At 42.9% G+C, this 25,276-nt stretch overlaps 1 protein-coding gene across 1 annotated transcript in view; it reads right to left on the bottom strand.

The window, feature by feature from the left end:
• Window positions 1-25,276, bottom strand: part of MYOM1 (myomesin 1) — a 111,052-nt gene that overhangs the window by 54,600 nt on the left and 31,176 nt on the right. The window contains exons 10-14 of the mRNA XM_080936369.1: window positions 24,050-24,211; window positions 14,654-14,804; window positions 11,753-11,952; window positions 9,545-9,601; window positions 3,717-3,841 (exon numbers count right to left, since the gene is read on the bottom strand). Of these exons, the coding sequence (XP_080792495.1) occupies window positions 3,717-3,841; window positions 9,545-9,601; window positions 11,753-11,952; window positions 14,654-14,804; window positions 24,050-24,211 (695 nt within the window). The remainder of the gene's footprint in view (window positions 1-3,716; window positions 3,842-9,544; window positions 9,602-11,752; window positions 11,953-14,653; window positions 14,805-24,049; window positions 24,212-25,276) is intronic.

Below are 25,276 nucleotides of genomic sequence, written 5' to 3'. Positions count from 1 at the left end.
GAATGGGAAGCGGGTGTTCTTGGCCTCAGTGTTATCATCTGTATAATGGGTAGATGTAACAAAGCAATGCTCTGGTGTCCCCCAATGTAGTCCATGGTAAAGTCACATTGTATGTGTGACCTGCTCCTGTGAGTGATAAAACTCTCCCCCATCTTTATATGGCATGCCTCTTCGGGGAGATACAGAAGCAATTATTAGTAATTTTTACTTCCATAATAAAAAACAATATCTGCTTTCTGCTGTGCTTTCTGATATAAGCCATTTTAACTTTAACCAGCTTGACTGTACTGCCACCATTGCTGAGAGGAGCAGATTTAAGCAGCCCAGAATAATGTGCATAGATTATCCCTTATTTCAAATGCTCAGAACTACAAGTGTGTGTAATTTTAGAGCTGTGCATGTGTACATATGGATGTGTGTATGTGTGTGTGTGTGAGAAAGTGTAAAATCTACATAGACTTTACTATTTAAGTATCCCCAAACCAAAATCCAAAACATTTTGAGTGTGTTGAATTGGATCATGAATTTGATTTTGGGATTAGAGATGTTCATCCCAAAGTTGGATTTATGGATCCGTGCCAAGATTGCCCTCTTTTCAAATCCTACCTCTGCCTTGTGCCTACTGTGTGACCTGGGGCAAGTTATAAAACCTATCGGTGACTCAGTTTCCTGACTTATAAAATACACAGAATGAAATAAAAGTATGGCGCTCACAGGGCTGCTTTAAGAATTAAGGAAATTAGTTACTCGGCCTCTGGCAAACACTTATTTTCATCCCAAACACAGAAGCTCTGTGAGCAAGTGACGCTGTTCTGCACCTGACGTAGCCAGATTTTTGAAAGGGAAATGAGAGAAAAATACCCAAGACTGAGATATCTGAGGAAAACCTGGAGTCTGGAAAGGATGCTCTTGTTTCACCTAGTTCTCCTGGTACTGAGGCCCTCCATTTCGACTGTCTTAGGAATCATAGGCACGGCTTCAGTGTTTGACTCTGAGCTTCTAACAGGACAGAGCAGCATAGTTAGTGTGCATACGAATCCCCAGTGAAAACTCCTTCAAGTGTGAGCATAGGATAATTTAGGAGATAGCCCTGTGGATGTATGAACATTCTAGGTTAGTAAAAACATGTCAGAGGACCAGGGAGTAAACCTGTACAAAGGCCAACAGCTCGTAAATGTTTTATCAGTAATAATTAGACTTATAGCACAGGGGCTTGACATTTAGAAAATTCTATAAATGTATCCCAGGTCTCTGCACATCCTAGGCCTGCATCCTTATTCCTCCAGCATCCAGCATGCTGTGAGAGTAGAGTGCCCTCTCTGAAGCTTCTCATGCAACACCATACTCTAAAATATTATCTTCTCTTCCATCCAACTGAGCATGCTGGTAAAAAAAAAAAAGTGTTTAATTGTTAATAACAGATGATACGTATTTTGATCTGGGAAAGTTACAGACTTTCATGGAAAACTTCAGATTGATGTGGCCAGAGGAAAAGGTCAACAGAAGCCAGTGCTGACTCATGTGAAGCCTGTGTCTCAGGGTGGGTTGTAATGCATCATGGATTCAGCAAAATGGTAATTACAGTGCCAGGGTTAATTCAGAGCCTCTTCCTGTGGAGCATGTGAAGGAAATGCATTGAACGAGTGTGTGTGTGTGTGTGTGTGTGTGTGTGTGTGTAATATATCAGGAAGTATATGTTTATGTATTACCCTGTCATTGCTTCTATTAAATTAGAAAAATGCCTAGGATACCACCCAGTGTTTTTTTTATATAAAATAAAGTTATACTTTATTTGGGGATAACATTTATAAAATAGGAAAGTATAAGTATACTTTTCAATTTCATAAAACCAGACTCTTGGCAGCAATTTGCTGGAGATTAAAAAGAGACATCCCACCTCAGGAACCTCAGAAAAGTTCACTGCAAGAAAAGTAGTTAATAATAAAGAAAAGCCACCAGCATGGGCCTTCACATGTTTACATATTTTACTAGTGAGACAGCTCAGTGTGGATAAAGGCCATGACCATCAAACCCACTTGTCTAAATTTAATTCTGAGACCTACATGGAGGAAGGAGAAAACCAACTTCTACAGTTTGACATCTAGCACATGTGCTGTATGTGTATACACACATAAATATATATGTATGTGTGTATATATATGTATATGTATTATATACATATACAAAACATATATTTAAATTTCGCATATTGAAAGATCTGTACATAATTAGGCTGGTTGACACCCTGTCACAGATAGTAATAGTGAGAGGATAGTTAGTGTTTGGCAGTGAAGGGAGGACATTTCCTTCAGTGCAATAGCCACCAGTCAGGCACCTAAGTTCTCATAAACAATCCCTGAACCATACTCCTGTAAGCAACCCTAGTGAAACCCACTGAGTTACCCAAAACCCCAAACAACAACAGCAATAAAACCTCTAAAAACAAAGCAAGACAGTAGGACCGAGAAAGAGGAGGTAAGGAGGAGAACAAAGGGAGGAGAGAAGGAAATGGAATTGTATGAAAATGCCATAATGGAATTCATTATAGATATATATGATTTTTTAAAGTTTGGCCAGGCTTTGTGGCACAGCCTGTAATTACAGCACTCAGGAGGCAGCAATAAAATCACAAGGGGAAAGTGAGACAGAGGAGTGGCAGCCTGGAGTGTGTGAACCCGGCCTTCGATTGCAGCATAATTGTCTATACACTGTCTTTATATTGCCACCTAATTTTCAGACACCTCCATGTATCTATAGTCCTGAGACATGGATCCTCTCATGGTAATTGCAGGGGAAGGTGACCTAACAGTTGTTCTGAAATCAAATTATCAGAGTAGAACTCCAAGTAAAACAGGAAAATTGAGTACCAAATTTGGGGGGCAGGAGACTCTCAGTTAGATCCTAACCTCATTTCCTGAGGCAGAGAAGACTCAACCAGAGGCATCACTCCAATCAGAATTTCATCAGCAATGGACTTGAGTTTTGTGTTAAATTCTTCTTAAATATCCTTTCTGGGAACCATGCTCTCATGAAGGACTTCTGGGCCCTTTGTCTGATGATCCTTAAGCATTTCAGTGCTGGCTGCTGTCCTGGCCCGCCCCTGCCCCTGTACCATGTGCTCATCAGAGCTCCTTGGATACTGGACTGGACATCATGATTGGACAGGTTCTCACATCCTCCTCCCCCATCTGCTTCACTGTGTGCTACCTTCCAATGTTCTGATCCCCAGTGTGATTGTGAGATGTTTGGGGAAAAGAATCCACATCTCAGACTGGTGTGATTTGTTGCTGATTCTTTTGCTCTGTTGTGCATGAAGGGACTGCTTCACACTGTGGTGCGTGCGCGAAGGCTTGCTGTCCTCACCTCTCCCTACTGCCTAAAATAGTACAGAGGTGGCTCTCCTCTCACACCATCTATCCTCACCATGTCTCCTCATCATGGCACAAAACCAGCAGACAAACAGCCAACACTAGAGTGAGGAGTCTGCTCTACAAAACACCACCATGCAGGGCCACAAGCAGATCTCAAGGTGCCGTGGTAAAGGTCCATGTGGCATATACACTTTCATCAGAGACTGTTTATAATCTGTAAGGGTCTAAACAACTTAGCTCACTCTTAGTGCTGTCCCCCTTCACGTCCTTGCCATTAGAAATGAGTATGACTTAAGGGAAAAAGACCGTTAGGAGGTAGCATGGCTGATAGTGCTGGGGTCTTACCTTTTCTACAAAGTACATAATGCCCTCATGGCCTCGCTGCCCAGGGGGTTTCCAGCTCAGCACTACATAGCTTCGGGTTGCCTCGGTGACAGAGAGGTCTGTGGGAGGCCCAGGAATGACACCCTCTGAAAAACAACAAGGTAAAGTGAGCTGCACATATTCAGGGGAGCTGGGGACACGTGGAGAACCACAGATGCTTCTCTCTTGCTGGCTCCACTGTGTGAAGAAACCTTGTCTCTAAGCTTTTCTCTAGAAAACAGTTATTCATTCATGTGGTTATCCAGATGATACTATGCACTTAGCATATAGACAGATGGAAGAGACCTGGGGCTGAACTTATATCTAAATGTTTTATTTTCGTATTGGTGAAAATAGAAGTTGAGCCATGCAGGACAGTGTGAGCTTGTGCTCCAAAGCACATAAAGTGCAAGCTCAAGTCTAGACTGGGTTATAAGATGGTGGGGTTGACAAAGGTCAAGGTCAGAAGTGTGGGAGTCACATAGTGATTTCTGGATTTACCTCACAATCTTCTTTGGAACACATCATTTTCCCCCTCCTCTTGTTCCCTCTTTCCCTCCTCAACAGCTGAATTCCCTGTCACCTTGAAAAGATTTGTTTCCTCAAAACAGTGCTCAAAGGCATTTCTAGAAACATAAAGAAATCGAGCATCAAGCAATATAAACTGAAAATGTTTGGTATCTAATTTAAAAAAAACAAGTATTACAAAAGCAAGAAAATAACAGTCTATACAGAGAGCAGAGGATTTATTAAATCCTAACCTACATTAGTAACAAACCCACAGGTCACAAAATGAGCATCATCTCTAGTGGCTCAGCAGAGATTAGTAAAGAACATGGAAGTGTCACAAGTGTAGGCCATGGTTATAAACCTTCCATTTGGTCAAGAGGGTGAAGGCTGAGGGGACACAGCGCCAATTAGCTGAGAAACAATTTCAACTGGATTCAAGTGATCCATAATTGAAGTTCCTAAAGTAGAGGAGAGAGAAGGGATACACAAAATATTTAAAGAAGCAATAGTAAACCCACAGGCCTGAGAAGTGTGTTGATAAGAACAACACGTAGGAAAAAAAGACACCCAGTGATGCACGCCATAAATTCTAAAGCCAGTGATAGAGAAGCAAGCAAAGAAAAAAGATGTACTGCACACTCACGAACAACAGTCACAACAGTTACTGTTGTAAGGCCAGATCTGCAGCACAGTGAGCTAATCTCTCTCTCTCTCTCTGTTTATGTGTCTGTGTGTGTGTGACACATACTAAATGTTCCAGTAGATAGATGGTAGAATTCTAAGCCCCTCTGTAATACTGCCAATTCTGTCAGGGATAGAAGAATTTATTGAAGTTTCATTGATTAAAACTAGTCAAATGTAGCCATTTATTTTATTTCCTAAAAAAGCTTAATTGTTATATAAATATAGGTAACTATGAAAACCACATATCCTAGAGAGTGACAATTTCCTTAAAAAGCTAGGATTTCTTTATTCTATAGAGACCCCAAGTCATTTTGATATTTGGTTCATCTATCTCAGAGGACTGATGTAAAATGCCTTAATAAGAGCACAGAGAGAGAGAGAGAGAGAGAGAGAGAGAGAGAGAGAGAGAGAGAGAGAGACAGAGAGACAGAGAGACAGAGACAGAGAGAGAAAGAGAGAGAGAAAGACAGACAGACACACACACACACACACACACACACAGAGAGAGAGAGAGAGAGAGAGAGAGAGAGAGAGAGCCTGTCACTAAAAACAAACTACATGATAGTTTGTTAGCTATAAGTATAACTATAGTATCCTGAGAACATAGGCTACCTTCTGTGGGGAGCTGTCAGAAACTGTTTCTTTTTGACCAATTTAATATTTGAATGTCTAAAAATTAATTCAATCCAGTAATTTATATCAAGTACTTCTGTTCCCCCTGGGATGAAAACTCACTAACTTATTGAGACAAAACCTTTTTTGAATGGCTTTGTTATGACCAAATATGCACCACTAGGAAAGAAGAGGGAATTTGTCACGCCCCCTAAGTAAGCATCTGTGTCACTGAATAAGGCTTGATTTCCAGTGACAATGGCCTGTCACCCCAGCTACTAACATCATGCCACAGTCTACAGCTCTTGGCAGTATTTTTTCATAGGAAATTAAATTATGAAGCTGCTCCTAGATTTATTCACTTTCAACAAACCAACTCAAGAAAAATATCTACATTTCTAGGACTTTTGCCAGAGTTTTAAGTTTAAAGTTAAAATGTGCAATGACTTGTTTCTTCCTACAAGATTTATTGCCTCTGAGTTGGAGTGTCACAATATGGTACATGTTCTAGAAACTTTTTCTGGGGACCGGTGTCAGTACGTTTTGCTCAGAGTGATTCTTATCCTGTAGGACATGCTCTGAGCAACAGTTTGACACCAGCTGTTCTCACCAGCTTTTCTGCTTCCTTAGGATGTCACTTTCACTACTTTTTGGCTTCCATTCATCTTTACTCTGGCTTCTTCTAATGCTCTGGGATTCTTTTTTAAAGCTGGTTCTCTGGTACATGTGATGTTTTAAAGTAAAACATCCATGCACCAGGGGACACAAGAGCTCCCCATGGTGCTTAGCATCTGATGCACGGCTCCCCACACCATTGTCACCGCCTCCCACCTGGACTAAAATCTCCAAAGTTCTGCATGGAGACTGTCAAACTGGAGCTTTACATTCATCAAAGATTATATTAAAAAATAAATGTTACACAAAGACCTTTCTAGACATACCAAGGTAAATCAATTGGTAACCAGAAGATCCACACTAAAAGAAACTTAAGGGATATGCTTCTACTGAAAGAAAATCTGGTCAGATAGAACTTTGAAATCTATAGAATGAAAAGAAAATAAAGCGAAGGGTGTGGTCGCACATACTTTTGTGAAATTTTGCATGAAATGAAGGAAAAAAGTGAGTAATTACAGAAACGTTCTTTAGGGGCTGGAGAGACGGCTCTGTGGTTAAGAACACCGGCTACTCTTTTTGAGAACCAAGGTTTGGTTATCAGCACCCCCAGAGTGGCTCTCAACCATGTCTAACTCCAGTTCCAGAGGATCCAATGCCGTCTGTCTGGGGGCACTAGGCACACACTGAGTGCATTTACATGCAACAGGCAAAACACTCATATACATAAAACAAACATAAATAAATATTTAAAATCATGTTTTTTAAAAAGAAACTCTTTCCTAACTTTTAACATCTCTAAAGGATAGACAACTACTTGAAGTCAACGTACTACGATATTAAAAGCTTATAAGCTATACACAAATACAATGTATGAGAATAATGAAACTAAGGAATGGAAAGAGTGGGCTGAGAAATGTCAAATCAGACTACCAGAAATGCCAAATGTTAAAACCTAAAATAAAGAATGACATAATGTAGATTAGATAGAATTAAAACATGTTTAAGTCCAAAGAAATGGGAGAATAGGAAAAAGAAAACTAGTGTAATCAATAAACATACGATGATAGATTGAAATTCAATCACGGCATGAGAGCCAGTGAGACACGCAGCAGGTAACACACTTCCTCAGAGCCCACAGAGGAGCCAGGCAGGAGGTCTCTTCCAGCTGTCCCAGTGCCTGAGATACAGACAGACAGACTCTCCTGTCAAGCTTCCTAGCTGCACTAGCTGGAACCCATGGACTCTCACTCGATGAGACCCTGCCTCATTAAGTAGAGAACATTCAAGAAAAACACTTGCTGTGAACCCTCCACATTCCTGTGCATGTATGTGTACCTATGCACATGCAAACATGTATGAACCACATACAAACATATACATGCATATGTGTGTTCCCACATATGTGTGTGAATAAACCCACACACACAAACACATCCACATACATAGACATACGCCTCTCTCTCTCTCTCTCTCTCTCTCTCTCTCTCTCTCTCTCTCTCTCTCCACAGTAACATTAAGTCTGTGGTAAAAGTCTACATATCCTCCTGCTGAGGTTTGACTTTGACCTCATGGCTCCTTCTTGCTGTTCCTATTCCATATTGTACTAGAGGTACTACCAAAGACTTCTTTCATCTTTATATACAGATGACATAGTCTTATATTAAAACCCCAAAGATGTTCAATTTAAAATACCCAAATTGTTCTGAGAATTAACAAAATAACAAGGTTGTTGGACATAAGGTCAATATGTAATATGTGATAACTGTAAATATGATAGACTATCATAAAAATTAAAATGCAAAACAATGTAATCTAAAAATCAGAGATATAAAATAAAGATTCAATCTGACAAAAACGTGCAGGACTTGTAAGCAGAAATTACTTAGTTGGTTACTTAATAAAGTGTGGTACATGCAATTTCACAAATGGAAGAGCTCAACGTCATTAGAGTAGCATCTTTGTAGAAACTGAAAATGATGACACACAGTGAGAGAGCTCAGATCCAACTTTAATCCTGCAGATGAGGCTTAGGAACAAAGGAAGACCACAAGAGTGACAGTAGCCATGACAGTGGGACACTGATGTAGAGAACATAAAGTTGGCCAGTAGGGACTCTAGAATAGATCTGCAGACGTGTAGGTAAGGATTCTAGAAGGAGATACATCGATATGTAGGCAGGGACTCTGGAGGTAGATCTGCAGATGTGTAGGTAAGGATTCTAGAAGGGAGATACATAGATATGTAGGCAGGGACTCTGGAGGTAGATCCACAGATGTGTAGGTAAGGATTCTAGAAGGAGATACATAGATATGTAGGCAGGGACTCTAGAAATAGACCCGCAGATACACACACTGTGGAATTTGACTGCTCGGAGCCAAGGCAAATTCAGTGGGTAAAGGATCCTCTTTTCAATAGACAGTCCCAAAACATTGACAGCCACATGTAAGCAACAATAATGACTAGGTCCTCCACAGCATCTCGAAGACATTAATCTGACTAAAACCTAAGAGCAAATGCCATAATATTTCCAGGAAAACAGAGAAAGTGCTCAGATTCAAGAACAACAACATGTCAACTAACACAGCGATGGAATATGCAAAGGTTTTCAATATTAGGAGAATACAGATCAAAACGCAACACCACAGCCTCATAGAAGAGCTACCTAGGAAGACTGTCACCCAAGGACTAGCAACCAGTGGTTTCTTGGGTTCTCACATGGTGCAGGTAAGAATGTAAAGAGAGAAAAATCATTTCAGTAAACAGTTCTTTGAAAATAAAACACGCACCTGCCACACGGCCCACCAGTCCCTCTCCTAAGCATTTACCCTGGAAAAGTGACGTCCACACTTGTACTCAAACACATACGGCTCACAGAAACCTTCAGCAGGGCACGGGTGCATTGGGATTGCCTGATAACTACGTCTACATGAATAAATCCAGAGTAGGCATGCTAGTGAGAGAAGACGAAGATGAACACGATCTTATTTATGTAAAGTGTGGACAATACAAACTACAGGGTCAGGAAGCAGGCCCGTGTGACAGAGAGGAGAAGCCACGAGAGAATGTGCTAGGGAAGACGTGCCGGGCATTTGCTGTCAGCAATGACTTCACATGTGCACACACGTGAGGCTTATGTAACTGAACCCTGACATGTGCACAGGTCATCATATGACAACTGCTTCCCGATATGCTTTTAAAATGAACCATTATCCTTTGGCCTCGGCCTGCCCATGACCCTGGGCTCGATCCTCAGCCCCAACACCCCTCAGTACACTTATCATCCTTCTCAGGATGCTCTTTCAAAAGCTTCACGGACAATAATATATTCTTACAAACAAAGCTAAGTCACACAGCAAAGCAGTGGCATCTAGAGAGGCCAGAGTTTCTACCTGTAGGTTCCTCTTCGGTGACAATGATCTGTCCAGTCCAGGGTGCTGACGGACGACCTGGAAAGGACAAGTGTAAAAGTCACATGTCACATGTTCACGGATGTGCTGTAGACTCTGGTAAACCAACAAACTGGCTGGGTTGGTCAAACAGGTTCTAGTTCTCTTAGGAGAATGCCTGCTGCATGTCTGTCAGCTTGTGTAAAGTACGGTTTGGAGTGCACCGCTCACAGGGTCTCTCTGGACTCTGCTGAGTTGTCCGCAGTTCTACTTGTGGGGCCAAGCTGTGCTCTCAGAACTGCTCCACAGCCCCTGAAGCAAACAGGCTTCCCCATGCCTTCCTCAGGGACAGGGCATTTGGAAGAAACACCACTAGGACAGTCGTAAGCCCTGTGCCCTCTCTCTATTGTCATGAAGATTAGAGGAGGCACAATTAGGCTGGAGATCCCAATAGGAGCTAACCCTCTCTATTGTCTTTGAAAAGTACTCTCCATAGGAAGTTGAATTGGATCCCAAGTAAGGAAGAAGGGGTGTAAAGTTAAAGAAGAATGCCTTATCCAGCCTTGATATGAGGAGCTATGCCTAGTCTTATCACAGCATGATAGGCCCTGCTTCACTGGTATCCCTGAGAAGCCTGCCCTTTTCAGAAAGGAAATGGAGGATCTGGGAGAGAGAGGAGGAAGGGTGGAGGGGGAATTGGGAGGAGAGGAGGGAGGGAAACTGTGGTGGGGATGTAATATATGAGAGAAGAATAAAATGTTTAAAAAGAAAAAAAAGATGGGGGATCTATCTTATGACCCTGAAAGCATGAGAAGGAGAATGGCAGGTGTAAGAGAGGGCTAGGCAGGTAAAGGTGCTTGCGGCCAAGTCTGACGACATGAGTTCAGTCCCAGGGACTCACATGGAAGAAGGAGAAAACTGGCTTCTGATAGTTGCTTGTCTCCTCTGGCTTCCTTCTATGAACACTGTTGTCATGAATGCCCATATATATATGTATATATATATATATATATATATATATATATATATATATATATATACCTACCCACACAGATAGGTAGATGATAGATAGATGGATGGATAGGTAGGTGATAGATAGGTAATGGATAGATGGATAGGTAGATGATGGATGGATAGATAATTAACAGATGTATGGGTGGATATGTAGATGAGAGATGATATACATATATACCTACACAGATAGGTAGATGATAAATAGAAGATAGATGATTGATTGACAGATGACAGATAGATAGATAGATGATAGATAGGTAGATAGATAGATAGATAGATAGATACATACATACATACATACATACATACATACATACAACATACATAATTTAGGAAAGAAAGGCCGGCTCAATCTTGCCTTACTAGGGGAATTTCTACCAAGGTCTGCACAGGAAACAGGAAGGCAGCAGAGACGGCAGTGTTTCTCTGTCACAAACGTCTCGTTTTACTGGAATTAATAAAGGAGCAGAGGAAAGTCTGAGGTGGAATTGCCGAACTTAACAGAGAGGGAGTCTAAAGGTGATGGTACCTCTCTTAGAGTGTTGCGATGTCACTAGAAGTAACTGAGGCAAAGGACAGAAGTTGAAGTGTGGCACAGACCTGTAACCCTCCACGAAGGTTATCCCTAGCCACTGTGGTGTCCGGTAGTGTCTGGAAACCTTTACCAGCTGAGCCATCTCGACAGCCCAAGATTATTTTATAGTACTTAAATGAAAACTCAAATTTGTTTTTTAATCAACACAGAAAAGCCCACAAGGGTTCACTATTAGTGCTTTGATGAAGACCTCAAGGTCAGGAAATTCACTTTGAACCATAAATGTGGTTATACTTGGTTTATACTAATAATGTGTATGAAAATGATCTTTGATCTATTTGTTCTCATATCTCATCCCACATCTCATGTTTAGAATACATATTGGCAAGATAAAATAAAATGAGAGTTTTTAAAACACTAAAAAGAAAAAAATGAATCAAAACCAAATTATATTTGATGCTTTTGGGTTCACCCCATTCAATTTTCTGATCAGAAAGGGATTTCTTGTTCTTGTCTCCCTCTGGTGGACAGGAGAGGAATTACTTGCAGTGACACCTTCCTCAGGTTTCTTGAGTTTTGGGTTGCGAGGGGAGGGGGCGGCGGTGAGGGGTGGTGGTGATTGGTTTGGTTTGGTTTTTCAGAGAAATTTTTTAAAAACTTACTTTTAAGCCTAGCTTTCTCAGCTGCATCCAGAGCAGCCACGGGCTCAGAGACTCGAGATGGCAGGCCTATTCCAGTTTTATTCACAGCGCGGACTCGGAATATGTAGGAACGCCCTTCTATCAAACCAGTGACTGGAAACCGAGCAAACTTCACCGGCGTGTCATTGCATTGAGACCAGGTGTCGGTGCCCACCTCACACCTGAGGGGAAGAGGGATTAGCAGGGTGTTACTCGGACTATGGCTAAGCGAAGAGGGCCAAGGCACAAATCCACCCTGTCGCTTCCGAGCTGCCCTGTGTCAAAACCGACTCCTACATGGCTGCTCAGGCCTAGACTTCAGACAGTTCTTCTCATGTTCAATACGCGTTTTTAAAATTTTTCTTTTAAAACTCTCAAGTATTTGTGTGTCTGTCTGTGCAAGTGTGTGTGTTTGTGCAAGTGTGTGTCTGTGTGTGTGTGAGTGTGGTGTGTGACTGTGTGTGTTTGTGTGTGTAACTGTGTATGTGAGTGTGATGTATGATTCTATGTGTGTGTATTTGTGCAAGTATGTGTCTGTATGTGTGTAACTGTGTGTGTGAGTGTGGTGTGTGACTGTGTGTGTGCATTTTAAAATTTTTCTTTTAAAAATCTCAAGTATTTTCATGTGTTTTTGTGCAAGTGTGTATGTCTCTGTGTGTATCTGTGCATGCATCTGTGTGTGTGTGTATGTGTGTCTGTGTGTGGGTGTGGTGTGTGACTCTATGTGTGTGTGTGTTTGTGCAAGTGTGTGTCTGCGTATGTATCTCTGTGTGTAAATGTGTGTGTGAGTATGGAGTGTGACTCTATGTGTGTGTGTTTGTACATGTGTGTATGTGTATGTCTGTGTGTGTCTGTGTATATGTCTGTGTGTGAGTGAGGTGTGTGACTGTGTGTGTGTAAGTGCTACAAACACATGTGGAAGTCAATGGACAACTTGAAGGAGGATTTTTCTTCCTGTCATGTGGGGTATAGGCATCTGTCCACCTTTAGCCACTATGACAGCAACTAAGTCACTTTTAACATAAAGAACAAAGCCTTTCTAAACAAACAGCTTCTCTGGTGTGTCAAGAAGAGGAGTGAGGGGTGGGGTGATTTATTTTTAATGTGTATGGGTGTTTTGCCCATATGTGTGCCTGTGCACCACTTGTGCATGGTGCCTGCCAAGAACAGATGTTGTTGCATCCCTTGGAACTGGAGTTGTAGGTGGTGGGACTTGAACCCAGGTCCTCAGAAGGGCAGCAGTGTTTTAAGCACTGAGCTGACTGTCCAGAATCTTTATGCAGGAAGTTTAGGGAAGGATCCCTCATTCCTGTCCCCTGATGCCGTGACTGCTAGTGATCTCTCTGTCTTCTTTGGGCATTTTCTTTTAAAAGCAGAAGGGCTACAGGGTGAGTTGGGACCTAAAAAGATAGTGTGCAGCGAGGGAAGGTGGTGTGCCCCTGTGATCCCAGCAATCGAGGACCTGAGGTAGAAAAATCCTGGCCCTGAGGCTAGGCTAGGCTATACAGGGAGACTCCAGAACGTGAGCCACCAAACAAGGAAAAGCTACTGGTACTGCAGTTTGGAAAGCCGCTCACCATCTTCCTACGCTGCAATTGCTAAGTTCTGGGGTCAGGAAGGAACTGTAACAATTCTGTTTCTTTTCTTCCCTCCTCCTTCTACTCTGTTCTCTCTCCCAAGCTGGTTTTGCACTCACCACCCTCGTGTCTCTGTCTCCTGAGTACTGGGACTGCGTCCCAAGCCCAGCCGTGCTTGTTTCTTTGACAATGAGGCTGAGGATTTCCGCCGGGAGATGGAGTGCTTGGAGACTGATTTCCAGCTGCCTGCTAATGTAGCAGCTGGTACCCAAGCTAGAGCATGTTGGAACAGAAAGAGCACTGGCCTACAGCTGAGCTGTATTTGAATCGTAGCTCTGGGCTTCCTACCCATGTGACCTTAGAAAAGGTAACATTTCTTGGCAGGCACGGCTCGAGCCAGCTCTTTCTTTCCTAACCGTAGTATCAAAGCCTGTCCAGGGTGGCTATGGGTTAGTGGTAAAGACAGGACATGTTTAGGACAGTGTTTAGCTCATCTGTAATGGCCAAGGCAGGAGAACAGCAAGTGCTGATTGCGTCATCTCCGTAAAGTCTGTGGGTCCCTCGGCTATTGGTCAAAGACAACGAAGCACAACTGACAGCAGAAAGGGTTTCTGCGGGCCTCCGCGTTCATCAGAAGTGCGTCTCCATCCTGTTTACACCTATGGCTACATAGAACTGACAAGCATTTCTCTGTCAGGTACTGAGCACAGTAAGTATACTGGTTTTTAACCTATTGTTACAAATATGAGGTTTGATACATTGGCAGTGAACTGTCTCCATGCAAAAAGAACTGGAGCTAGTGCTCAAAGAAAAACTAAGAGGACCACACACCTGGGCCAATGGTTTTAACCCATTGCTTTCATTGCCCAAAGCCAGTAGATGTGTAAATGTGTAAAATTCACAAATCTCAGGATCCATAAGTTCTGAAGACTATAATCAACAAAGACTCTTGAGTAAGACTGTGGTCCAACACCGAATTGTTGTTACTGTTTCTTATGTAATGAGGATAACTTGAAACCATATCTTATACTAAAGGAATTAATTTGTGCTCTCAAAGTCAGTACTTTGAAATGACTGCCATACTAGGAATGTGGATGCTCTGTATACTGAATATCAGTTATTTCATTTCTACAGTGGCCTCTGCTATTAGGTTTACAAATTCATTGTATTATTGCCAAGCTAGTGACTTCAGTTGGTTGTCAAATTCAAAGGATTAATGTAAACAAGTAGGTACTAAAATATATGTAATTGTGATATATATACATATATATATTACACAAGTTGTATGTATTACACACACACACACACACACACAACTAACTTATCGTATCCAAGGATAGGGCTCCCTCCATCCACAGCTGGCTGCTTCCAAGAGATGATGATGTAATCCTTGTTAGCATCTAAAGCCACCACATCCAAGGGTGCAGCAGGGGCTCCTTCGATCTCTGCATCAGCATCTGCGGAGACAGGCGGAACCTGTTAAGTGCTCAGCCAGGCTCTGTGAGCTTGGCAGACTGAGGTCATGGCGCACACATTTCCCACGTTCCACAGTAGCTACATATTTGGCTTCATAAAGCAAGCTTCAAATCTTATCATTTTTTTTAGCAATATAACAAGATGTACTTCTCACTTTCAGGGGAAGAACATTATGTTAGAGATTAAAAAGTGCTCTTTAAAAAATCCATGAACTTTTTATTTTCATCCTTACTTCCCAAAATATATCCCCAAAATTAATAGGGAGATATCAACTAGGTGACTCGTGCCAGAAAATCTACTCTTTTTTCTTTTAAGAATTATTTATTTATTATAAGTACACTATTAATGTCTTCAGACACACCAGAAGAGGGCATCAGATCTCATTACAGATGGTTGTGAGCCACCATGTGGTTGCTGGGATTTGAACTCAGGACCTCTAGAAGAGCAGCTCTTAACCACTGATCCATCTCTCCAGCCCCAGAAAATCTATTCTTAAGACATTGTTGGGCAATGGTACTGAATCCCTGACAGGCTCCCAAAGGGACAAACAGCTCCTCATGTTACCTAACTATAAACAGAAGAATAAAAACCATGGAACTTTGCCCACCATTAAATGGGCATTACCCTTTGAAGAAGAAAACATCTGCTTTAACCAAATGTGATGGCTGTTGATGTCTATTTGATTGGATTGAGAGACATAAAACACACCTCTAAGTGTGTCTGTGAGTGTGTTTCCAAGGCCATTAGATCATGAGAGCTCTGCCCTGATCAGTGGCTTACTCCAGTGATGGTTTGGCAATTGAATGGTTTACTGTTAAGGTGGGTCTGTGGGAGTGGGCTTGGCAGGATGACACAGGTCAGTGGGACTCGTGTTCAAAGGCTGCGTCCTGCCTGGTCCTCTCCTGCTGCCACCCTCTTCTTCTGAGCTGACATGAGTCAATAGGTCAGTTCCATGAGCTGGGCCCGACACACACAGTGTCTCACTACAGGCCCTGAAACACGGAACCAGCCTACCATGGGTTGAAACATCTGATACTATGAACTAAACTAAATCCTGTGACAGACCTTGGCAGACAGAAGACCATTAAAAAAAAAAAAAAAATCAGCACACACAACGACTGTTCTCAAACTGCAGATTCTTAGGAAAAAGAAGTCTGATACGAAGCCCACACCTGAGTTTAGTAAAGTCTAATTCAGAAAGCAGAGGACACTGACTGTGAAGTAAGATCCCTGGACTGTGACCCTTCCCCCATTTCTCCAGGCATAGCTAAACTAATGAATCAGAAGGGAAGGAAATAAAAATATACCATCAGTAACCCTTTACGTGAGAATGACCCAGTAAGTGTGGGGGAGAGACCCACATTGCCAGCCCTTCCTAGCATGTGAACAACCCTTTCATAAAAAGAATTAGGAGAGCCTGTGACACACAGGAGCCACTTACCCAGGAGAAAACACTCCTGACAACTGAACAGGCAGTCTTTCCCTATGATCTGCACTTCTGTAATCCTTTCGGGTCACAAAGGTGTTAGATACAATGGCAGAAACCTTTGCAGACTTCTGGGTTTAACATTAATAAGGTGGCATTACTTATGAAGAGCTCAGGTTACTTGGGTTTTGAACACTCTGTTTCATGTCCCATAAGCCATCAGGGCATGTTCTCCGGGCAAATGTCTCCTGCAGACACTAAATGAGAACATCGACAAACCTGGCAATAGCTAAATGTAGAGTCCCCGAACACCATGCAAGAGACAGGAAACAAGTGCTTTCCTGGGCGTCTCTCTCTTCCCAGAGAGAGAAGGAAGGGCAGAGCTAGAGCAGTAGTGAAGCTGACACTAGCAAGCTCAGGAACTAGAAGAGGCACGCCTAGAAGGGAACAGCTAGCACCAACACAGGCACATCCTTGTCTTAAAGGCCTATGACTGCACACCCTGATGGGGTAATCCCCATGTTGACAGAGCAGCCACTGATTTGGGGTGTAACAGAAAGCAGGAGCACACTGTCACAGACCATGGAAGATAGGAGGTGTCCAGAGAGCCAATGGACCAGCATCTCTGTGACAGTTTCAGGGGGTGGGCTAGATGATCTACTAAATTACTTAGGCCACTTATGGCCACCTCTGGACCACAGCTTCCATGTGCTGACCCTGAGGAAACACTTCCTAGAAAATTCTGCCTCAAGGGTACTGGCTTCTTAATCAGCTGATACTCCAACCTTAGCTGACCAGCATTCACTGTCCCAGAAAACCAAAGGTTTTATAGTGGTTCTTAATTCAAAATACCACAAGAGTAACCACAATTTAGCTGTGTCTGGGGAGTACTGTCTAGTGACTGTGTTACTTCATAAACTCGTCTTCTGTTCCTGTATTATTGTAGACTTTTACTAAACTTGGGCATGGCTATTCATTTGTCAGAGTTGCTTTACTAAGTTCATTTAACACGATTCTAGGTGCTTGTCCTGGCTAGTTTCATTCCTGCTTGATACAAGCTGGAGTCCTTTGGGCAGAAGGACTCTGAATTAAGAAAATGCCTCTACAAGATTTGCCAATAGGCAAATCCCTCATGCATTTTCTTAATTGGCGATTGATGGGAAGGCCCATTGGGTGGTGCCATCCTTGGGCTGGTGGTCCTGGGTTCTGTGAGAAACCAGGTTGAGAAAGCCATGGGGAACAAGCCAGTAAGCAGCATTACTCTGAGGCCTGTACACCGGTTCATGTTCCTGACTCACCTTCCCTCAGTGGTGGATGTATGTGTTGTAAGACAAACTAAACTCTACGTTGCTTTTGGTCATGGTGTTTCAGCACAGCAACAGAGACCCTAAGACAGTGGTAAACACAATAATTAAAAGCACTGTTCTCAAGATGGTGCAACACAGTGTGGGAGCCAAGCATGCTGGGAATGTCAGGAACACGCACAGCTGTGGGGCACTATCGGTGTCCAGTTTCCAGCAGCTGCCGCTGCACAGCTCCAGCCACAGTGCCCACTCAGCCAACATTCACCCTCTTCAAAGTTTCCCTTTCTCTCTCCAACTTCCAAATAGCATAACTTCCTGTGGGCTGATTGACTGGATCAAAGATTAGCCTGTTACTCATTACACGTTAGCCTCAGACATAGGCAAATAATAACTTTTTTCAAAATGCTCTTGTTGTTTATATTTATTCTAAAGGTTCATGAACTAGATAATAATCAGGAAGGTTAAAATCTTCTTTAAATCTGTAACTCAGAATGATGACTAATGACATATTGGCCTAAGCCTCTCTAGATATTTTTATTCTTATAAACTAAAAGATGAAGAAAATGGTTTTTAAGACGGGTCTTGCTATAGTAGTTCAGGCTGACCTTGAACTGGAGATAATCCTGCCTTGGTCTGCTGAGTGCTAGGATTACAGGTGTGTACCAACACATCTAGCAAAAATGATAATGATTATTACTCTTTGTATCCCAGACTGGCCACAAATGCATGTTTTATCTTCTTGTGCCCCCTCTTCTGTTTAAGGATTATGGATCTATGCAACCATACCCAGCTAAATATGATTTTTTAAAATAACTTGGGTCATGGTCTTCATGAAAACTTCTTTTTCTTGATACATTTCAATAAGTCTAAATATACATCATTACTTTTCATTGCTGTACAGTATTTCTTCCTTTATGTGGAACATGAACTTTTTATATTTATTCATATATATTTATACCTCTATTAAAATATAGGTATATATAAAGACATTTTATTTTACAACCCTCATTGGTAAATATCTGGATTTCTCTGGTTTTATATAATATTTGTCTTCGTCTTTGTCCACTTTGTCCTGGAACTGGAGAAGTTGCTCAGAGACTTTGAACCAATTCATAATCACAGCTTTGTACAGGAGGATCTGTTTTTGGATTCTCCTACCCTGGTAGAGTTGTTTTTTTATTATGTGGGGTGTGTGTGTGTGTGCACATATGTATATGGGTAGATATGCATATGTGCACACCTGTATGAAGACCAGAGTTCAAGGAGTGATGTCTTCCTCAGTTGCTCTCCACCTTGCTTTTTGAGACAGTCTCTCCCTAAACCAGAAGTTTGTGGAGTTTGCTAAACTGCTGGGTCCACCTGTCTCTGAAGCTAAAGTTCTAGGATCCCCCTGCCTCTGCCCAACCGTACATCCTCCAGTGCTGAGGATATAGAAGTGTGATGCTGCATACAGATGCTGGATGTTTAATGTGTATGTGGCAGGCACCGAGCTAGCTCCCCAGCTCTTACATCTTCTTCTCAGTAGAGCAGGTAAAGCATCACCTGTCTGCAATTTCCAATGCCACAGTTGCTAAGGACACTTTCCATGTACTTGTTTGCCATTCTCTCTCTCTCTCTCTCTCTCTCTCTCCCCCTACCCCCATCCTGCCGTGTGTGTGTGTGTGTGTGTGTGTGTGTGTGTGTGTGTGTGTGTGTGTGTGCCAGTGCGTGCATACTTGTAGAGGGATTAAGGTGGAAGATAGTATGTAACAGACATTGACATTAAGTATCTCTGATGGCAACTTAGAAATGGCTCTTTTCTTTTTGTTGTTTATAGTATTTTCATAATACAAATTATCTGTGTAATAAAAGCCTGTCCAAGTGTGCTCAGTTCTGAAATGTTTCTACAGAACACAGTACTTTACATATTGAAGATGCTGATGTAGAAACTACTTTGTAAATGATAAAACACCAGAACCCCAAAAAGAAAGCCCCTGAGTAGCCTGACAGGCCATCACAGAAAAAGTATGAAAACACAAAGTATTATTTGAAATGCTTTGTAGTTCTGAAAAAGATGGATAAGAATATATCATATGATCCACCAATTCAACATTTGGTATATATTGTAAGGAGATGAAAAAACTGTCCCATAAATATGGGTATCAACAGTGCCAACACCCTTAACAACACTAAACAGTAGGAGAATCTTGCTGCTGATCAGCACACAGCATGAGTCAATCTGGACACTGAAATACTAATCTAGAAAGGAACAAGCTTCCATATGTCTTATGACTTAAGTGAATTTCAAAACGCCAAGGAAAAGACTCAGGACACTGATGTCCAAAGGTGTCCTTGAGAGAAAATGTGGATGTGGAAAGGAAGCTGTGGCTTCGAAAGCATGACTGGACATGGAGTGCTCCAGGAAAACCCAGACTGATGTCCCGACAACTGCATGTGTATTTAAAACATGCAGTGCACAGCTAACATGGGAGAACGTTGTGTGTGTCTATACCTAAACAAAGATGTTTTAGAACTCTAAACATACACCCTTTCAGATGAATGAATTGAGGATGAAGCCGAATGACAGGGTTTGCTCTGCACTTACTGTTCCTCAGCTTCACAACACTGCAATAGTTACAGCTGTGGTCCTAGCATAAAAAACAAACTTTCCTACAAGTTGTCAAGTTCACACAAAATTGTTGCAATTTTCCCACTATTTTTCTTTCCGGTTATCTACTTGATCCTTTCATATTACCATCTGGTAAATTTTAGCATGTTTCCGTTTTCTTAATTTGTGGATTATAAAAACTGGTCTGGGGCTGGAGAGATGGCTCAGCAGTTAAGAGCATTGACTGCTCTTCTAGAGGTCCTGAGTTCAATTCCCAGCAACCACATGGTGGCTCACAACCATCTGTAATGGGATCTGATGCCCTCTTCTGATGTGTCTGAAAACAGCAACAGTGTACTCATATACAAAAATTAAATAATTCTTAAAAAACAAAACTGGTCTGTGTAAAACTGTTAGCCCCTCCCCAGCGTCTGGAGTCAACCACGTGAAGCCTTCCAGAGACACAGTTCTAGGAGGAGCCTGAGAAATGCAGAGCCACCCAGCCAGTCCAGAGTTTCCAGAACAAGGCTATCAGGGATTTTGTTTCAGCCTTTGTTGTTGTTTTGAATAACTAGAGGTGTTCTCCAGACAGCCCAGGGAAAGGGAAGACTGCATATTCAGTCAGAATCTAGTCACTTTTATCCAGGTGGTGTGGCTAACCTAACTTCCTGATGAGTCCCAGGGAGCCTGTCTCCATAGCAACCTCTATGAAAGCTGCATCTTCCTTCCCTCAGCAATACCTGGCTTTGCCCACGATGCTTCTGTGGAGGAGACACCCTGCCACATTTCCCCAGCTACAGATGTTCACGTATCTTTTATCAGTTGGCAGTGATCGCTTGTCAGTGTTCAGTTGGATGTGACACAGCGTGGTGAGTCCCCAGACTCGGTCTTCCTCCTGCTCGCTGTTTGGACCAGTTAAGTGTAGGCAGGGAACACTCAGCCATCCTTGGTGAGCGTTATCCAGGGAATATGCAAGATATTTGTTCACCAAACACAAGTAATGTGAACATTTTTTCTTTTTCCTTTTATTCCCCTCTTAAGCTGGTGATAACCTAGGACAACACTGTGGGTCATGGGAAGAGCCAATTCTACTGTTGTGTTTGTGGTCCCTTCTGAGGGAACAAAGTTTTTTTCTTTTTATTAGATTTTGTGGGATGTGTGTGTGTGTGTGTGTGTGTGTGTGTGTGTGTGTTGTGGTATACATGTGTGCAGGTATGTGCTGATGTGTGTATAGACCAGAGACTGATGTTGGGCATCTTGCTAGATCAACCTCCACACTATTTTCTGAGACAAGGTTTCTGCCTCATTCAGCAAAGAGAGGCTGGGCAGCAAGCCCTGTGGATACGTGAGCACCTATCAGTGTCTCCCCAGCAGTGAAGTACAGACCCACCACCACGGTGCTGGCGACCTGGACGGGTTCACCTGCTTACTTGGCAACCAGTTCACCTACTGAGCTATCTCTCAAACCCACTAAAAATAATGCTCTAAAATTCACAAAAGGCATTTCACACGATATCCATTATGTAGATAAAAGAGCTGTTGGTGGTCTTATTTTAAAGGCATCTGCATGGCATCTACAGTTCCATCTTGACCAAAATGCTTGTGTTAGTTAATTTTTCTGTTTAGTACATGACAGATAAAAAATAGTGAATCTGCAGAGACCCAGAGCCAAACATTAGATGAAGCTTGTGGAAGGGTTGGGAAAAGATTGAGGGACCTGGAGGGAACTCCACAGGAAGACCAACAGAGTCAACTAACTTTGACCCCTGGAAGCTCTCAGAGCCTGAGCCACCTGCTGAAGAGCACACACAGCTGGACCTTGGCACATATGTAGCAGATGTGCAGCCTGGTCTTCCTGTGGGTCCTGAACAACTTGAGTGGGGGCTATCCCTGAAGCTGTTGCCTGTCTGAAATATGTCACCCTAACTGAGCCGCCTTGTCTGGCCCTTCAGAGACTTGATGTGCCCAGGGAGGCCCACCCTCTCAGAGCAGGAGAGGGGAGGACGTGGGAAGGACTGTGGAGGGGGGACCAGGAGGAGGGAGGCAGTGATCCAGATGTAAAGTGAATAAACAAACAAATAAATGGAAAAATTAGTAAATCGTCTATATTGTTTATACTTCCAATTGTGTGTGTTTTGATATCCTCTATTCTTTCTAGCTGAAAGAGTAGAAGCTTAGACAACAACTTATCTCCACAGCAGGGCTTGCACATTCAGCCCAAGCACTCCTGCAAGTACATCTTCTCCACGTGGTCCGCCCCTCCCAGAAGGCAACACTCTTAATCAGCCTCCCACACCTGTACTGCCTCTACCCATGACCAGACACCTATGGGGACCTCCACATATCAGAGTCCCCGGAGACTATCTAACCAAGCCTACACCTTGCCCTTTCTGGACGACTCCAAGAAGGCCACAGTCCAAGTCCTCCCTTTGTTCCTGGCCTTTGGGCTCTGGAACCATGGACCCCTGGAGCCCCCCCACACGGCCTCCAGGAGCCTCCTGTTTCTCAGACCTGTGAACAGAAAACACTTTGTTTGGCTTCTGTGGCTGTACCTGAGTGACTGTAACATGACAAAGAATATAAAGCATGGGCTGAAAGTGCTAGGATCCCATGGAGAGCAACACGACACTGCAGATATGGAAAGCGACATGCCACTGCACAGATGGAGAGTGACACTCCATGCATGGAGAACAACATGACACTGCACATATGGAGAAAAACAGGCCACTGTATATGTGGAGAACATGGCTCGGTACATATGGAGAGTGACATGACACTGCACATATGGAGAATGACACTGCACATATGGAGAGCGACACTGCACATATGGAGAGCGACACTGCACATATGGAGAGCGACACTGCACATATGGAGAGCGACACTGCACATATGGAGAGCGACACTGCACATATGGAGAGCGACACTGCACATATGGAGAGCGACACTGCACATATGGAGAGCGACACTGCACATATGGAGAGCGACACTGCACATATGGAGAGCGACACTGCACATGTGGAGAGTGACACTGCACATATGGAGAGTGACACTGCACATGTGGAGAGTGACACTGCACATATGGAGAAGGACATGACACTGCTCATACCCACCCCATTCAAGACACCAGTGAGAAAAGAAAGCTTAAAACCAATGACTGTAGTTTGTCCTGTGAATTATGTTCCACCACCTGTTTCCTTCTTCATCAAACCAAACATGAAAAGGAGTCTGGAATGAAATAACACATCTGTGCTTCCGAGATGCTTGTTAAAGACAAAGCCTCCAGATAGAGCAGCCTTTCCTGTGGCAGCATCCATGAACTAAGACAGCTTTCCAATCGCAAGGATCTGGAAGCTCCACTGTCTGAACTAGAGGCCCACAGAAGACAAATCCCATTGTTAGGGACAGGCTCGGGTTGTGAACCACTTACCTTTGCTTTGGTGCTTGTGGGTCATCAACATTCCTGTCCTTGGTGATCCGGGAAGATTTTTAACTAACTCCTATCACTACTAAAACATGCTCCTGCTGACTGGTTTGGCCTCGGTGTTTTAAATGTAGTCATGTGCAGTCGTGTGTGGTTGTGTGTGGGCCACCAGATATTAAGCAATAACAGGTCTGTGATGCCCTTAGATGCCTGGAGATGCATGTGTGCCACACTGACTGGTTTGGCGTGTGCCTACCCTACACCGGCAGGCACAGGTAGCCCGTTGAACCCCATTTGTGATGGGGATCAGAGATTGCAATTATTCCCCCATGAACGAGGAATTCCCAGTAAGTGCGGGTCATCAGCTTTTGTTGATTAAGTCCCTGCCCTTTGTACACACCACCCGTCGCTGCTACCGATTGGATGTGTGTGGTTGTGCACAATTGTGTGAGACTGTCTGTGGGTTCTGTGCTTTTCCCAGATCCTACCTCGAACAAAGACGTAAGCACTGTACTGCTCATAATACTCTCCCATTCTCACACGGACTGTGTAGAGACCTTCGTCTTCTTTGTTGAGGTGAGAGAAAGTGAGTGTTGCTCGGTCTCCACTCCAGTGTGGCTGCACCCATTTCGATGGAGAAACAGGTGCTCCTAGAAATGTAAAACAACAAGCAGATTCTTTGATTTCCCCTCCTCCAACCCCTTCCTCTCTCCTGTCTTCACTAAGTTATTTAACTCTCAGAACTCTCTGTGTTTAACATTAGGGAGAATATTAAGTGGAAGTGAGGGGCTCCAAGGCAGACATTTGTAATCTGTAACATCTGACAAAGTTAAAATGTAAAGCTCTTTGATCAAAGAGCGGAGAAGTTCAAAGTGTGGCGTTTAGCCTCTGTGCGGGCTGACTTACGTCAACCTGACACAGACTACAGTTCTCTGAAAGGAGGGAATCTCAACTGAGAAAATGCCTCCACAAGACCCTGCTGTAGGCATTTTCTTAATGAGTGATTGATGTGGGAGGGCCCAGCCCACTTGGGCGGAGCCACCCCAGGCAGGTGGTCCTGGGTTCTATAAGAAAGCAGGCTGAGCAAGCCAGGGGAACGAACCAGGAGCAGCATCTTCCATCAGCGCCTGCCTCCAAGTTCCTGCCCTGTTTGAGCTGCTGGCCTGACTTCCTTCAGTGATAGACGGTGATGTGGAAATATAAGTAATTAAACCCCTTTCCCCATGGTGTTTCATCACAGCAAGAGGAACCCTAACTAAATCTCTGTAATTTTAAAATATCTTACTACTTATAACAGGGGTCATACAGACTACAAAAAGAAAAAAAGATTGGTACCATAACTTATGTGCAGCAAATAAATATAAATTTTAATATTCTATAATTGGCAAGTGTCTAGTAAGAATTTTTCTAAAAGAGCCAGCCATGCAAATCATTTTGTATTCTGTGAATTTAATTTTAAGTGGAAATTTACACAATTGTGTTTTAATGTTTATTCTGGTATGTCCCTTAACTTTTAGAACTCACAATTCATATATAATCCAAAATGCCTCTCTTTCAGCTATAAGGAAAAATTAATTCTACAGCTGTTCCTTTTGTTAATCATTGGCCCACTCAGAATCTTACACGAAAAGCATGTTTTTCCACTGAATGCTAAAATCTCTAAGTTTCATTTTTAAGACTCGGAGCCAGAGGTCCTCAGGCGTTTGCTTGGAATG

This window comes from Micromys minutus, assembly GCF_963924665.1.
Source record: "Micromys minutus genome assembly, chromosome: 23".
Lineage (NCBI taxonomy): Eukaryota > Metazoa > Chordata > Mammalia > Rodentia > Muridae > Micromys > Micromys minutus.
The sequence above is the reverse complement of the archived record's forward strand: the minus strand, read 5'-3'. Positions and strand labels throughout refer to the sequence as shown.